Consider the following 17,500-nt stretch of genomic DNA (forward strand, 5'->3'; position numbering starts at 1 on the left):
TCTGGAACGCTCAATTTGTTTCTATTTTTCCTCTTTCTTATGAACTGAACTGCTGCACGAGGACAGTATCGGGGCATCTTCGGAACTAAATTGACCTGCGTTTTGGTAGTGTTTTTTTTTTTCTGCGTTACTTTTTACGAGAGCGGCAATTTTAGTGTTAGCATAGCATAGCATAGCGTGCATGCTATGACATGACTGACTTGCTTCCCTTCTCATCCTTCTATCAATTCGTGTAGGTCTGTGTTTGTTTCTTACATAATAAATACGTTGGTTAAGGCCTACTGAAATGTTTAAATGAAAAATGTGCTATGTTTTTTTTTTTTTTTTTTTTTTGTGTGTGTGTGTGTGTGTGTGTGTGTGTGTGTGTGTGTGTGTGTGTGTGTGTGTGTGTGTGTGTGTGTGTGTGTGTGTGTGTGTGTGTGTGTGTGTGTGTGTGTGTGTGTGTGTGTGTGTGTGTGTGTGTCCTCCTTAAGCCGTAAAAACACCAAAACTAAATTAACAATTCATTTCAGGACTCTTTTTATTACAAACTTTCACGGAGAGCCAATCAAGAGGGATATTTTTCATTTAAACATTTCAGTAGGCCTTAACCAACGTATCTATTATGTAAGAAACAAACACAGACCTACACGAATTAATAGAAATAACATAACATAGCATAGCATAGCATAGCATAGCATAGCATAGTATAGCATAGCATCATTGGCCCGTATTCAGATACATTTTGCTCTTTCACCACGACCATTTTCAAAGGCCACAGAGGTGACTAGCATGGTTCTCAAGAGTGCTTCTCCCTTTAAAAATGTAGAAATCTTGTTAATCTGTTACTAGAATAAAAAAAAGAAATCCATATAGCTTCAACTAGAGGGTGTTGAAGGTGGTGGAGGCGCTGCGCAGAAGTGTTTCAGAATATGGTCCATCGCAAGGCAGGGGACCAGCGAGTGTTGGGCAAGGTCAGGCAGCCCCGCCCAGCCCCTTATTGCTTCCTCGAGGCGACTCCGCCAACACGTTCTTCCTCTTGAGACCCTCAGAGGACAGGGACTGCCTACCACCACCACCACCACGACCACCACCACCACCACCATCTCCTCGCTATTTCCCCTGCTTCTGTTCGCTCACTCTCCCTTTTCTTTCCACCATCTTCTATTTTACTTTTCTTGCTTTTTCTAGTCTTCTATTACATTACATTATTATAATACTACGACTATTACCACTACTATTACCACCACCACTACCACCATCACCACTACCATCTCTGTTCTTCACCTTTTCCTTCTGCTCACTCCCGCCCTAACATTTTTCCCCTACTTCCTTCTACTCTTCTCTTCTTTTTTTTTTTTCTTTTTCCAGTTTTCTGTTACTATTGCTACTACTATCATCACCATCACCATCATCTCTTTCTCTTCCTTCCTTCCTTTCACTGTCTTCCTACAATTTATCTCTTCCACTGCCTTCTATTTTCATTCCTTTTCCCTTTTTTCCAATCTTTCCTTTTTCTCTCTTCTCCCTTCATTTACTGTCTCCATCCTTCCCTTCTCTCTCTCTCTCTCTCTCTCTCTCTCTCTCTCTCTCTCTCTCTCTCTCTCTCTCTCTCTCTCTCTCTCTCTCTCTCTCTCTCTCTCTTCTCTCGTCCTTCTTCGTTCTTCCTTTTCTCTCTCTTTCCATTTTCACTTCTCCACTGTCTCCTATTCTATCTTTCTTCTCTTCTTCTTGTAGCAGTTATCTTATTTTCTTCCATCCCCGCTTATTAAATCCTTCGCTTTTTTTTATTTTCGTTTTCCTTTCTTCACTGTTCTTTTGTTACTCCATTTGTTCTATTCTATGTATTGTTCCAGTACCTCATCTTCTGTCCGTTCCTTCTTCCAGTCTTTCTGTCCCTCCTTTTCTGTTCTTTTCTTTTCTCTTAATTTTTTCTTTCTTTTCTCCTTTCCTCGATGGTATATTTGCTCTCGCACCTCATATCTTGATTTTTTTTTCGCTTATTCTTTCTTTTTGTTTTTCCAATTATCTCCTGTTCTAGTTTTTTTTTTCCTTCTTACGGTCGTCTCTGTCTCTCTTCCTGGTTCATTTGCTATTTACGTCTTTTTTTAAACTTTCTTTCCTTTCACTCCTCTTTTTTCCCTTACTTTTCTCTCCTTCGGTGTTACTTGTTCTATCTATTCCCATCTTCCAATTCTACTCTTCCTTATTCCTTCACTGCCTACCATCCTGTTTTTTTTTTCTTTCCTTCACACTCTCCCTCTCTCTTTCTCTCTTTTCTTTATCTCTATCCCCTTCTCATAAGCTCTCGCCTCAAACTTCACTCCTCTAACTATTCCTCCTCTTCTCTCACTGCCTTGTCGTGCTGCTCGTTGTCTTCCTCCTTCTCCTCCTCTTCCTCCTCCTCCTCCTCCTCTTCGTCTTCCTCCTCGTTGTCCACCTGTCACCAACACTTCTTTCCCCACGTTCGTCTCCCACACTTATCGTCCCTGTCACCTCCTCCTCCTCCTCCTCCTCCTCCTTTATCTTCCTTCTTTTCCCTCTCCCTTACTTTTTCCCTTCATACTTTTACTTGTCCCTCATTTTTTCCTTTCCATACCTCCTTCCTTCGTCTTTTCTTTCTTCCTCCTTCCTCCTTCCTCCTCTTCTTCCTATTGATTCTTACTCTCGTCTGAACTCAGAAGTTAAGAATATAAGAGAAGATTTTTCGCTGACACACACACACACACACACACACACACACACACGACATGCTTCAGACTTGTTGACACAAATAAAAAGTTATTCTTGACACAACTGTGAAACAAAGGAAGAAATTGCACACACATAAAGAGATATTTCGTTCTTTCTTTGATTTTCTTTCTTTTTTTTCTGTCTTTCTATCCATCTTTTTTTCTTTCTTTCTTTATTTCTTTCTTTCTTCTTTTTTCTCCTTCCTTCCTTACTCTACTGATGCTACTACTAGCATTACTACTACTACTACTACTACTACTACTACTACTACTACTACGACTACCACCACCAACATCACTACCAAATCAATGGTCTATTATGGAAAAAAATTGAGATATTCGAATTCGCGTGTCTGAAAATGTTGATGGATAGAAAAAAAAAAAAAAAAAAAAGAAACTAACATAACTACTGTTCTGTTACTCAAGACCCTTCAATGGATGTCACGGGAACAAACTTTTCTCTCCTACCTTTGTACGTGTATGTTTCTGAAGCCATCTTTCTCTCTCTCTCTCTCTCTCTCTCTCTCTCTCTCTCTCTCTCTCTCTCTCTCTCTCTCTCTCTCTGTATCCAATTTATCAGTACAAATAAGAAATCTGTCTGAGTTATTTCTTCCTCAGCCTTTTATTTTTTTCCTTTCTCTCCTTTATCCTTAAAAGTTTTCGTCCCTGTGTCTCCCTCACTATTTGTCTGTCTGTCAGTCTGTTTGTCTGTCTGTCTGTCTGTCTGTCTGTCTGTTAGCAAGTTTCTTCTTTTCTATTCTTGCTTCATCCTTTTTCTGTTTCTCCCTTTTTTATTGTATTACTTCTTCCCTTTTCTCTTTTTCTTTTTCAATATTTTTCTCTTTATTTCTTTCATCTTCCTTTTTTTTTCCCTTTCCATTTATTTATTTCATTTTTTTTCTTTCTCAGTCTCTTGGTTTTATTTCTCGTCTTCTTTTTGTTTTCATTTCTCTATTTTAATTTATCTTCCTATCTTTTTTCCCCGTTTTCTTCGTTTCCCTTGATTTCTTTTCTCCTTTTCCTCTTCTTTTCTTTCCATTTCCTTTTCTGTTTCTGATCTTTCTCTTCTCTTTTGCTTTTTTTTCTCACCTTATTTGTTGATTTATTATTCTTTTTTTATCATCTGTTCTATTTGCCCTTTTCCTTTCTTCATCATTTTCTCTTCCTTTCATTTTTTGCCTTGTGACTGTCTTTTATTTTCCCCTTTTCTGCTTTTTTTTATTCATTTACCTTCTTTTTACGTTTCATTTTTACTTTTTGCTCTCTTTTCTTTTTGTATGTCTCCTTATTTTTTTTTCGGCCTATTTTTGTCTCTAATTAATCTCTTTTTTTTTTTGTCCTTTGTTTATTTTTATTTTTGTCTATTCAGGTCATGTTCATCCCCCTGTCTGGCTCTTTTCCATCGTTACACACACACACACACACACACACACACACACACACACACACACACACACACACACACACACACACACACACACACACACACACACACACACACACACACACACACACACACACACACACACACACACACACACACACACACACACACACACTTACAGCATTCACACGACAGCTTTAAATTACGTACATACATACATACATACATACACATACGAGTACATACACACATACATACACGGCCGGCTGGGTAGATGACATATTGAGCGGCTCACACACACACACACACACACACACACACACACACACACACACACACACACACACACAGAAGGAGAGACGAAGAAAACATACTAATAATAGGAGAGAGAGAGAGAGAGAGAGAGAGAGAGAGAGAGAGAGAGAGAGAGAGAGAGAGAGAGAGAGAGAGAGAGAGAGAGAGAGAGAGAGAGAGAGAGAGAGAGAGAGAGAGAGAGAGAGAGAGAGAGAGAGAGAGAGAGAGAGAGACCCACCACTACACACAGACATTCCTGAACAAGACAAAAGAGAAAAAACGAAAGAGAAAGAAGAAACCGCTAAGAAAGAGGAGTAAGAGTAATCATTATCAAATTACGGAGGAAAAGAAAAAAGAAAGATAAGAAAGAAGAAAGGAAGGAAAAAGGAAAAGAAGGAAGCAAGGAAAGAAGAAAGGAAGGAAGGAAGATGAGAAGAAAGAAAGGAAGGAAGGAAGGAAGGAAGGAAGGAAGGAAGGAAGGAAGGAAGGAAGGAAGGAAGGAAGGAAGGAAGGCAGGAAGCAAGGAAGGTAGGAAGGAAAGAAGGAAGGCAGAAAGCAAGGAAGGAAGAAAGCAAGGAAGGAAGGCAGAAAGCAAGGAAGGAAGGAAGGAAGGAAGGAAGGAAGGAAGGAAGGAAGGAAGGAAGGAAGGAAGGAAGGCAGGAAGCAAGGAATGTAGGAAGGAAAGAAGGAAGGCAGAAAGCAAGGAAGGCAGAAAGCAAGGAAGCAAGCAAGGAAGGAAGGAAGGAAGGAAGGAAGGAAGGAAGGAAGGAAGGAAGGAAGGAAGGAAAGAAGGAAAGAAGGAAGGAAGCAAAAAAAAAGAAAGGAGTTATTTTTGGGTTTAATGGGTTTGGAACTGAGCGTAACTCGGCTGGTGTGGTGTTTTGTGGAGTTATTACTGCTTCCACTGTGTAATTCACGTCAGGGGAGAGAGAGAGAGAGAGAGAGAGAGAGAGAGAGAGAGAGAGAGAGAGAGAGAGAGAGAGAGAGAGAGAGAGAGAGAGATTACTACCCCTGTCATAATCCTCAAGGTCTTAGACACCTGCCCCTCGCAAATATGGTTTCAAAAAATCCCTACAAGGCTTCCCTCTTGCCATCACTCTTCTTGCACGAGCCTCGGTTTGTCTCTCGTCCCTCGTCATCCTGTTTAACTCTTGGCCTGCTAGTGACAATATGGCGTCCTTTATTTTAGTCACTATAAACTATTTTTATTGAACAAATATGAAAATGCTAGTAAAAACAGGTGGATAGATAGAAAAATAGATGAGAGAGAGAGAGAGAGAGAGAGAGAGAGAGAGAGAGAGAGAGAGAGAGAGAGAGAGAGAGAGAGAGAGAGAGAGAGAGAGCGCTGGGACATACTCAGTAATTAGGTTGGTGGCGAGTCAAGAGAGAGCTTTAATAAAAAGATTAGATAACATTATGGATAAGGGTGATAGGTGGATATAGTTAGCATGTATGTCTTATATAGCGACTGCCACGTGTAAGTCTACTGGCTTCTTTCAGCTTTCCTTATGTACTAATGGTCTAACTTCAGGAGGTAAAAGAATTAAACTTGTCCAATCAATCGCCTCTATTGTTCTTTTTATCAGTGGTGTCTTTCGAGATAATTTGCACTACTTTTTTATCGAGCGTAAGAAGTTACAGCAATATGAAAATTAAATAATATTCACTGAGTTATGGTCTGGTGGAAACTCGTATGATGCATTGTATAGTTCAAGAATGCCTCTGACACTAATTTAACATCTCCTTTCACGGTAGCTTCCAAAGTAACCACGGGGGAACAGAAAACCTATTATGGTGCGAAGCTTCTATTATAGCACCGCTGGAGGGAAAAGGTGCAAAGGAGGACAGCAAGATAGACTTTTACAGGTACTTGTGACTCGCATTCTGCCGTAACCTGGCCTCTCTACACTCCCACCTTTGAATTCTTGCTACATTTCTCTTATTCTGATAGTTATCTTTGTTTGTTCGTCTGCTTTTTTTGCTTCTTGTTGCCCTACTTCCCGATTTTGCATTCTCTCTCTTTTACTCTATTTCCCTCTTCTGATTATTAGCTTTGTTTCTTCCTCGTCTTACTTTTGCTTCCTGTTACTCCTCTTCCCAAGTCTGCGTTCTTCTCTTTTACTCTAGTTCCTTATTCCTGTACTCGTCTTTGTCCATTGTCTAGTTTTTTTCTTCTTGTCACTCTGATTCCCATTTCTGTATCTCTCTCTTTTACTTTGCTTCCCTATTTCGATAATTATCTTTTTTTCCTCCTCATCTAGTTTTTGGTTCTTGCTGCTTTTGTTCCTAATTTTGCATTTTTCTCTTAATTTATCTCTCATCCAGGGAATACGAGAATTTGTACATTGGTGGATTTAGAACCAAAAGTGACAACAGCCTTACACGATTCCTTACGCTGGATAATAATAAATAATATTCATGTGCATCTAGTATCTTTGGTGCTCCTTTCGAGTTATTATTATCTACGTTTCTTTCTGGTTCAAAAGGTACGAGAAGGATTTATAAATACGTGGGTGTAAATGTAGAAGCTCAGAATAGCCACACACGAGTCATTATGTAGGTTAAAAAGAAGTAACGTCTTTTATTTTCCTTGAGTATTCCTATCATTACTGTCTACGTTTCCTCTTGGTTTGAAGAATACGAGATGAATTTACAGATGGTGAGTGTAGATTCAGAAGCTTAAATATCCACACACGACTCACTATGTAGACTGATAAGAAATAATATCACTGGTGCTCCTTCAGTATTTTTTTTTTTTTACCAACTACGACTCTTCCTGATTCAAAAGATAAGAGAAAGATTTACAGACTAATGGTTGTAAATTCAAAAGCTCAGACAGCCACACGCGACTCACTGTGTAGGTTAATAAGGAGTAATCTCAGCAGCCGTGGCCCGGACTCTGCAGGCTATTAAGAGTGGAAATGAGATGAATTCCTGCCTGCCTCGCATCAATAGTGGGAATTTTATTAAACCTTTCTATATGGAATTTTTTTTATAATCTCTTCTGATGTTCCAAATGAGAAGTGTCGCTGAGTAATGTGAATGTTCCTTTTTTTTTTTTTTTTAGCTTTCACATCTTTTTTTTTTTATCTTTACATCTTTTACATTCTTTTTTTTTCTTATTTTACATCTTCCTTTTTTTTTTTTTTTTAAATTTTACATCTCTTTGGGAGCGTGAGGACACCCACCGTCACTCCTACATTTGGATTTATATGCATGAAGAAGTAATTACTCTTTCTCCTCCTCTTCCTCCTCCTCCTCCTCCTCCTGACTCTCACTCGTATTCTTCCTTGTCCTCCTCATCTTTCTGTCTCTTTCTGCTTCTTCTTTTCTGTTCTCATCTTTTTTTTTTTCTTCTTTTGCTTTTCTTTCCTAATTATTTTTTTCTTTCCTTCTTTTCTTCTTCTTCGTGACAGTCCTTTTTCTGTGTGATATTTTTTGTTTGTCATCTTTTTTCTGTCTTGCATCTCTCTCTCTTCTCTATCTTATCTTCTTTATCACATTCTTCTTCATATTTCTTTTTATTTCCTCTTCATTTCTTTCCTTTCTTTCTTGCCTCCTTCTGTATTCTCCTCCTTTCAATTATCACTTCTTATCTCTCCCCTTCCTTCCCTCTCTCTCCTCTTCTCTTTTCTCTACTAATTTACTTTTTTTTATGATAATTTTTCTCCTTTCTCCCTCATTATCTCTCTCCTTCGCTGTCTTTCCCTTTCGTCATCTCTCTCCTTCGCATTTCTCCTTCCTCTCTCTCTCTCCTTCGCTGTCTTTCGGTTTCGTTGTCTCCTTCCTTCGCTCTCTTTCCATTTCGTAGTCTCTCTCTTTCGTCTTTTTCCTCTGTCATTTTTCCCTATCATGTCTCTCCTTTGTCTTTCTCCGTCTCTTTCCTTCGTCGTCTTTTCCTTTCGTGTCTTTCCTTCGCTGTTTTTTCCCCTTTCTTCGCCTCTTTCCTTCGCTGTATTACCCTTTCGTCATCTCCTTAATTATCTCTTCCCTTTTGTCTCTCTCCTTCAACAAGACTAGCGCCACTCCCCTCGCAAGAAGCACCGCTGGATTAGCCACACTGCCTCCTCTCTCTCTCTCTCTCTCTCTCTCTCTCCCTCTCTCCCTTTCTCACCGCAAAGCCAAAGATAGGGGTGGTCTGCCTTCTCCACACCTATCTCCTCTTTGGTCTTCCTTTGTATTCCTTTATATTCCTTTTGAGTTTTTGATTTCATTCTTTCCCTACTTCCACGATCCGCAGCATCTTCACTTTTCCTTGCTCCTTTTTTCTTCTTTTTCTGTATTTCCTTCTCCTCCTCCTCCTCCTCCTCCTTTATCTGCTCCTCGATATCCATCAATTTTTTTTTTTTTTTTTTTTACAATCTTCTTTATTGTTCTCTACTTTCGCCTCCATCAAATCACCATTGCCACTTCCTCCTCTTCCTACTCCTATTTATCTTTTGTTTATTTTCCCTCCTCCTCCTCCTCCTCCTCCTCCTCCTCCGGTATTGCCACTAATTTCTTACCTCTTTCTTATCCTCCATTTCCTCTTCCACCTACTCTTCCTCTTCCTCTCCCTCTTCCATAACCACTACCACCACCACCACCACCACCACCACCACCACCACCAGTACCCTAATTTCCTCTCATTTCTCTTTCTATTCTTGATCCCTGGACTCCTCTTTCTCATCCTCTTTTTCTCCTTCTCGTTTTCCTCCTCCTACTCTTCTTTTGTTCTTTTTCCTTATCTCTTTTCTTTCCTTGCTGTTGTTGTTGTTGTTGCTGTTGTTGTTGTTGTTATTTTTTCTTGTTTCTTCTTGTTCCTCTTGTTCTTTTTGATCTTGTTTTTGTTCTTGTTCTTCTGCTACTTCTTCTTCTTCTTCTCTTTCTTCTTCTTCTTCTCCTCCTCCTCCTCCTCCTCCTCCTCCTCCTCCTCCTCCTCCTCCTCCTCCTCCTCCTCCTCCTCCACAAATACAATATCCTCTGCGTGACATCATATTTAACTCCACTCCACTCCAGCCTAGCATTTACCACCACCATCACCACCACCACCACCACCACCACCACCACCACCACCACTACTACTACTACTACTACTACTACTAGTACTACTATTACTACTACTAGCCAAGGGATCACACGCAGACTCAGCATTAATTCCTCCACCAGTTCCTAGTTCCTCTTCTTCCTCCGCCACAGCTCGGAACGTGAACCTCCTGTGGCATCTAATTACACACAGCGGGGAGGACCGACAGTCATTCCTACTCCTCCTCCTCCTGCTGTTTCTCCTTCTGCTCCTGCTTCTCCTCCTCACTGCTTTCCTCTAGTGCTGATGCTCACACGCTCCCACTTACATTCCCCTCCGGCGCTTCCTGCTGTCCACACGCCTTTGACATTCACACACACACACACACACACACCCACACACACTTACTGACCTACATCCACACACCCACACACCTTTCACGCTCATTCGATTGATACATCCCCGCCTACGCTCCTTCCTTCACCTGTTACTTCATCTGTATTCCCTCAAGCCTCCACACACCCACGCATGCTTATCTCTTATCTTCTGCCTCCTTGCCGGCTTTCTCCGCACACACGCTCGCCTCCTGACCTTCTCCTCTCCTTCTACATACGCATACCGATACCTAAGGAGCATTTGTAAGCACTCTCGAGTCTTTCGGTGCATTTTCCAGCTTTCAGTCTATAGCGTGTCTGGTCTTTGTTTCCCAAGGCTCTGATGGTCGACCTGTAGATTTAGCATTGGGTGATCAGTTCCCACGAAAGACTCATAGGAAGATACATAAGTTTAAGGTGCTCGTATGTAAACCACGTGTCTTCTTGTTCTATATTCTTACACATTTCGGTGCCTTATTTTGAGTACTTTTGAGTGTGTTTAGACGAAGTTACTGGAGTTCTCTAGAGGAAGTTATTGGGAGTTTTCAAGGATGTTTTCATGATTCCAGTGATGGTTTTAACGAGAGCTTTGCATCTCCAGTGAGAACCTAACCCATGAGATTCTGACTAGTCATCTCTGTAGCTTTTGAAAAACAACTCATTAGAAAACAAAGCGCTTGAGAACACGAGCCTTTAGCGCACTGACTGAACGAACTATTATGCTTGAATGATGTCTTCCTACTTCAACAAAAGCCGGGGAAAAGGTGATAAATAAGACAGATTATAACCTGTTAACACACCAAGGGCTCGTCACCACAAACAGAATGAGGGGTAGAAATACGAGTAGATAGGTATATTTCATCCACGTGTAGGCTTCATCGCTTAAGCACATTAGAATATAAGAAAATAAGGGAAACTGCAAGAAGTCATCAGGCCTACATGTGGCAGTCCCTGTATGAAACACTTACCTATTTCCACCCATTATCTTCATCCATAAATTTGTCTTGCAGCTTCCCTTATTTTCTTTCTTAATTAAGTCTATGAAAAAAAAAAGTTCAGAACGAGAAGCAGCCAAAGTCCTCCATGTCAGAGCTCCCAGAGTCTCATGAACTATGCTCCTGTTGACATACATAACTCCTGGTGTTCAGGAGTCTACGTGTATAACAGTTTGTATGTCTGTTGTAGTGACTAATGAGCCCCGCTATTTGAAGCTCACGATTCCATTAATTATTCAGGTTTGCAATTACAATAACGTTTCCCAATCAATGATTTTTGCTCTTTAATATTGTTCGTTCTTTTAGCAATCCTGACGAGGGGAAGGAAAAATAAGCAGAAGGACGCTGAAGATTTGACAAAAGTATGAATGAACGGCGAAGAGAGGCGAGAAGGAGGAAGGAAGACAAAGGGAGGAAGAGGAAGGGAGTAAAGAAGGAAAGAGGGTACTTGAAAAGGGAATAGAGATCAAAGGAAGAAGGGGAGGAGACAAGAAGGGTTAAGAGTAAGGAAAATAGATAAAAAGAGGCGGAAAGGAGGGGAGGAAAAACGAGAAAAAAGAAGGAAAGTGAGAAAGGGATGAGTGTAAGAAGAGGAGATAAGAAGCGGAGGTGAAGAGAGAAGGAAAGAAAAAAAAAATGGAGAGGTAAGAAAGAATAAAAATATGAACAGGAGACCGAGAAGAACAGGGGAGAGCAGGAAAAACGAGAAAGTAAAGAAAGTGAGTAAATGAGAGTAAGAAGGGGAGAAAAGAAGAAAAGGGAGGGAAGAAGCGGAAACAACAGGGGAGGTGGAGGAGAAAAATTAAAATATGAAAAGGAGACGAGGAGACCGATGACAAGACGAAGAGGATGAGAAGGAGAGGAGAAGAAGGAAGAGAGAAAAATGATGCGAAAGGAAAAAAAATACAAGAAGATGAGAAGAACAGGGAAGAAAAGACAAAAAAAAAAAAAAAACAGGAGTGAAGAAGAAAAAAATACATTAAGAAAATGAGACAGAGAGAAGCAGAGAAAACGGAAAAAATGCGAGAAGGAATGAGAGTAGAAAGGGAAACAAGAAAAATAAGAGGTGAAAGGCTGGAAGCAGAAGGAATGAGAGTAGGTAAGGATACAGAAAAAAAAAATAAAGGTGCGGAAGAAAAGACTAGAAATAATAAGGGGATGAAGGAGTGTCGCCCCCACCTGTCTTTTCACCTGTACAGCCTCGAGGATTTACGAGGAGAGGGGATAAAACTGAAATTTACCAGAACAGAGCGAAAAAAAAAAAAAAAAAAACAGACAACACGAAAGAACATAAGAGAAGAACAAAAAAAAACATACCTATTGTTTTTATAATAACATAGACTAATATGAAGTAAGAGATGTAGAATAGTAAAGACGAAGAGTCCTCCCCAGTTAGAAATATGAAGAGGATGCGCTGTGTGTGCGTGTGTGTGTGTTGGATGGCCGCCCACACACACACACACACACACACACACACACACACACATAGGACGCCTCGGGGAACGTACAGAGCAGCGAGGCAGGGGAAGCCAATCATCAGTACAGAGGAGGTGAGTTAATAAACGATGGGTCAGTAAATATATAGAGGAGGGTGTGTATGTATAGGTCGTCTGCTGAAAGGCAAGACTAGTTGGCTGTGGTGGAGGAAGGCTCTCTCTCTCTCTCTCTCTCTCTCTCTCTCTCTCTCTCTCTCTCTCTCTCTCTCTCTCTCTCTCTCTCTCTCTCTCTCTCTCTCTCTTACAAAAACAATACAAGAGTGCCCATGATCATGATGACATTTACATCCTTCTGCTTCTAGTGGCTTGTTTGTTTAGCAATGCTTAGCTCACACACACACACACACACACACACACACACACACACACACACACACACACACACACACAGATGTAGATTTAGATTTTCATTGTTCACCAAAAACGCAAAGACTAAATAAAAAAAAAAAAAACGAGTATGAATTAGGTTATAAGAACAACAATTACAATGATAGATGATTTAATAAAACAGAACATATATAACAGAACGCACTAACACACACACACACACACACACACACACACACACACACACACACACACACACACATACACACACACATACAGACCAGTGTCACAGAAAATAAAAAGTAGTGAATCTGCATATTGCAATAGTGAGAACATGACGTAATAGGGCGAACATTCCACGTAGAGTTGTGAAATGCAGCAAGTATTCTCCGTACACTTGACGCACAAGAGGAAATGGTGAGGGTATAAAAGTTCTCGGTAAATTACATTGATAGATAGACAGATATATAGATAGATAGACAAACAGATAAATATAGATAGATAGACTGACTGATGGATAGAGATAGGCAGATAGATGGATGGATAGATAGATATTATATTTTTTCACCTGCCTGACGGACAGATAAGTAGACGAATAGAAAGACTGACTGATAAATGAACACGGACGAGTAAAATGTTTATCTGAAAATGATTAAGAACAAAAAGAAAAGGAGAGAAAATAAAAAAAAGACACGAACAAAAAAATAAAACGACAGGGAAAAAAACAACCAACGCTGGCCTGACCGGAAAAAAAGAAAAGTAAAAGCTAGAGACAAAATTTAGACACAAAGTACTTTATTTATTTATTTTTTTTCAACAGCAGTACAATGACTATTTTAATTATTTGGACAGAAATAAAATGGGTCCAAAAAAAAAAAAAAAAGGAAACTCATTCATATATGCAAAAGGATGATAGAGCTGAATGTCTAAACAACAACAACAACAACAACAACAACAACAATAACAACAACAACAGCAGCAGCAGCAGCAGCAACAACAACAACTATAACAACAACAAAGCCGTTTCATATTTCATCAACAAACAAGAACAACAGAGAGGAAAAAAAATGAGCTGGAAAAAAAAGTATACCTAATTGATTGGAAACCTTTCCTACTCCACTTTTTCCCTTTTTTTTTTCTTAGTGGTAGTTAAGCCTTTATTTATTTTTTGTCACTTTCCTTATATCTTAGTTAGTTTCCCTTATACATGAACGAATAGAAACAGAAATACAATAAAAAAAAACTGTGAAAAAATAAAATAACCCTCCATCGAAAATCCATGAGAGAGAGAGAGAGAGAGAGAGAGAGAGAGAGAGAGAGAGAGAGAGAGAGAGAGAGAGAGAGAGAGAGAGAGAGAGAGAGAGAGAGAGAGAGAACACGAAAAAACACAGTCCAGTCCAAAACACTCACCCAGATCTGAAGTTTGACTCTCTTATCGTTTCTGAACACCGTCTTGACCTTGAAGTCTATCCCGACGGTACTGACGAAGGCGGAGGTGAAGGAGTCGTCGGCGTAGCGGAAGAGGAACGAAGTTTTGCCCACCGACGAGTTGCCGATGATGAGCAACTTGAACATGTAGTCAAAGTTTTGGTCGGCGGCATCCTTAGGCCAGCGGTTCTCCTGCGACACAGCCATCTGCCGGGGAGGAAGAGGAGGCGTTGGTGAGAAAGGGATAACTGGCTTGACATGTAGAGGAGGCGTTGGTGAGATGGGAAAGATGGATGAAGGGTGGAAGGGTGAATAGACGTGTATGGGACGGTTGGAACGAAAGAAATTGACTATCGGAAGGAGGAGAAAAAGCGGGTGTCGAAATGGAGAGGGTTGGTGATGGCTAGGCGGGTGTATGGAGATGTGTGTGAGACGGGCGGAATGAAAGGAACTGACTATCGAGAAAAGGAGAAAGAGCGGGTGTTGAGATGGAGAGGATGAATGGTAGCTAGTCAGGTGTATGGAAATGTGTGGGACGGGAGGAATGGAAGAGATCAATTGACTGACCGTTGGAAGAAATAGACGTGTTGGTGAGGAAGTGTGTAGAGGCTAGACGTGTAGGTATGAGCAAAAAATGTGCATGATGTGTGGAGTGGAGGAAAAAAGATAACTGTTGGAAAAAATAATGAGGAAAATGTGGTGATGAGATGAAGAGGATGAATGCAGACTACACGGGTAGAAGAGGGTGAAACAGGAGTAAATGAAAATAAAAACTGAGCTAACAGTCAAAGGAATGAGAAACACTGAAGAAAAGAAGACAGATAATAGCTAGGAGAGTAGAAATGTGTGGGACGCGAGAAATGGGGAAAAAAAAAAATGCCTACTGGAAAAAGGTGAAAAAAAAAAGTTTATGAGGAGAGAAATGAAAAGTATTAAAGTGAATGGAACGAATAGATGATGGCTAGAGATGTGCAGAAGTGTATGGAAAAGATGGAATAGAAGAGAGAAGCTAATTGAACGCATGTCTGAAGAAGAGTGAGGATGGGTGATGAAAGAAGTGGGGTGAAAAAGGATAGAACAGAAGAGATGAACTGATTGGATTTTGAATGGAGCGATATTTGAAAACTGTAAGAAATGAATGAATGAATGAATGAATGAATAAATGAATGAAAGAAGGAAGGAAGGAATGAAGAAAGGAAGTGAGGAATAAATTAATGAATGAATGAGTGAGCGAAAGTAGAAAGGAAGTGAAGAATGGATGGATAGATAAATAACTGAATGAATGAACAAATGAATAAATAAATAAAGGAAGGAAAATGGAAAAATACTAAAATAAAAAGAAAGAAAGGAAGAAAAAAAAACGAAAGGAAAGAAAGAAAAGATGATGAAAGGACAAAAAGGAAAGAAAAAAGAGAAAACAAACATCGAATTACAAAGGCATGAAACGAAAGGAAGAGGGAAACTAACGAATGAATGGAAGGGTATATAGAGAAACATAGAAGAGGAAGAATAACGAGTAAGGAAGGAAGGAAGCAAAGAGCACGGGAGAGGACAGACAGGTAGATTGGAAAGGGGAAAGATAGATGGAGGGCAGTGGGAGCGATATGACCATCAATGATGATTAATAGTTCAGCAGTTAACAGTAGCTGGCCGATGGATGGAGACGATATGCTGATAGATAGATGGACAGATAGACAGATAGATAGATAGGATAAACATAAAGATAGACATATAGACAGACAAATAGATACATAAATAGAGTTAGATAGATAGATGGATTGATTGATAGGCAGATAGATAGATAGACAGATAGATAGATGGATGGATAGATAGCTACAGAGATAGACAGACAGACAGACAGAAAGACAGATATATAGATAGATAGCTAGGTGTGAAAATAGGTACTGACAGATAGAGATAGATAGTCAAAGAAAGTAAACAAAAAAAAAAAACACTGATAAAATAGAGAGGAAACTCAATGATACTTAATAGAAATGACAAAAAATACAAAAATACATCGTAGCAGTCAGTGTACATGAAGTAAACATTTTCGGATATACGATAATACTTAGACATAATATAGATAAGATGACGCCGTGTCTCCGTGTCTCCGTCTGTGTCTGAATGTATAAAGAAATTCGCTTCCCTAGACCATATACGAAATAATGACAATGCAACACACACACACACACACACACACACACACACACACACATTCGGGCAGTCAGACAATAATACAGACAGAAAGAAGTGGAATTGCTTTTAATGTTTTTTTTTTCCCCTTCACCGGATGAACAACAGACACCCAGCCACCCACCAACGCCATATTATTTTTTGAACCCACTCTTTTCACTCGCTCGTATTAAACCCTTGGCCAGCCTGTTGAAAAAGAGAGGAGTGGGCACTGCCGAAAGCTAGTGAGTGTAGGAGAGGGAGGAGGGAAAAAAAGGTAGAAGAGGAAGGGAGGGGGGGAAGGTTTGGAGTAGAGGAGGAGGGATAAAAAAAAAAGTAGGAGGGGCAGGGAGAGTTTTGGAGTGGGGAGAGGAGGAGGAGGAGGGGCTAAAAACGTAGGGATAAGGAGCGGAAATGCTTGGAGTAGAGAGAGGAGGAGGAGGAGGAAGATAGAAAATGGATTTAAAGTAAGGAGAGGAGGGAATGAGGAGAAAAAATTGGAGGAGGGAGAGAGAGAGAGAGAGAGAGAGAGAGAGAGAGAGAGAGAGAGAGAGAGAGAGAGAGAGAGAGAGAGAGAGAGAGAGAGAGAGAGAGAGAGAGAGAGAGGAAAGGATTAGAGTAAGGAGAAGAGGAGGTGAAAAAAAAGAAAGTAAGGAAGGGTGAGTTTCGCGGAAGGGAGAAGAGTGAGAGGAGAGACAGAAAAAAAAATAGATGGAGGGAGAGAAGAAGGGGGCTATACTCCCCAACCCTTTTCTTCACATGGGAGCGTGACTCACGGAGATTTGGCCAAGTGAGGAGACGGGTGGCGTGTTGTTACTGTTGTTGTTGTTGTTGTTGTTGTTGTTGTTGTTGTCGTATCATCATCGCCATTGCTACTACTACTTTCATTACTACAACTATTAATCCAACTACTCCTACCATTGCTACTGAGAAATATCTTTATAATTCTACTATTACCAAATGCTACCAGTAATAATAATAATAATAATAATAATAATAATAATAATAATAATAATAATAATAATAATAATAATAATAATAAAACTAGTTCTAAAACAAGTAATATAACTCATAACGGCTCTAATTATGCACTCGTCCCTGCAATTAATCTTTCCACCACCACCACCACCACCACCACCACCACCAGGCTAATACTACCAGCTTCCACAATTCCACAGCCAGACGCATTGAAGCACAACGTAGCAAGTCCCACAAGAGCAAACCTAACTTCGTCTCCCTTATATCAGGAGCTTCCCGTGTTCTCTCTGGGGAGGGACACACAGAAAACGGGCCTCACACACAATTCAGCCTTGG

At 40.2% G+C, this 17,500-nt stretch overlaps 1 protein-coding gene across 5 annotated transcripts in view; it reads right to left on the minus strand.

The window, feature by feature from the left end:
• Positions 1 to 17,500, minus strand: part of LOC135099697 (ras-related protein Rab-3-like) — a 150,045-nt gene that overhangs the window by 53,892 nt on the left and 78,653 nt on the right. For all 5 annotated transcript variants that reach the window (XM_064002121.1, XM_064002119.1, XM_064002117.1 and 2 more), the window contains exon 2: positions 13,997 to 14,221. In XM_064002121.1, coding sequence (XP_063858191.1) covers positions 13,997 to 14,221 — 225 coding nt within the window. The remainder of the gene's footprint in view (positions 1 to 13,996; positions 14,222 to 17,500) is intronic.

The sequence above is a fragment of the Scylla paramamosain genome, chromosome 4, assembly GCF_035594125.1.
Source record: "Scylla paramamosain isolate STU-SP2022 chromosome 4, ASM3559412v1, whole genome shotgun sequence".
Classification (NCBI taxonomy): Eukaryota; Metazoa; Arthropoda; class Malacostraca; order Decapoda; family Portunidae; genus Scylla; species Scylla paramamosain.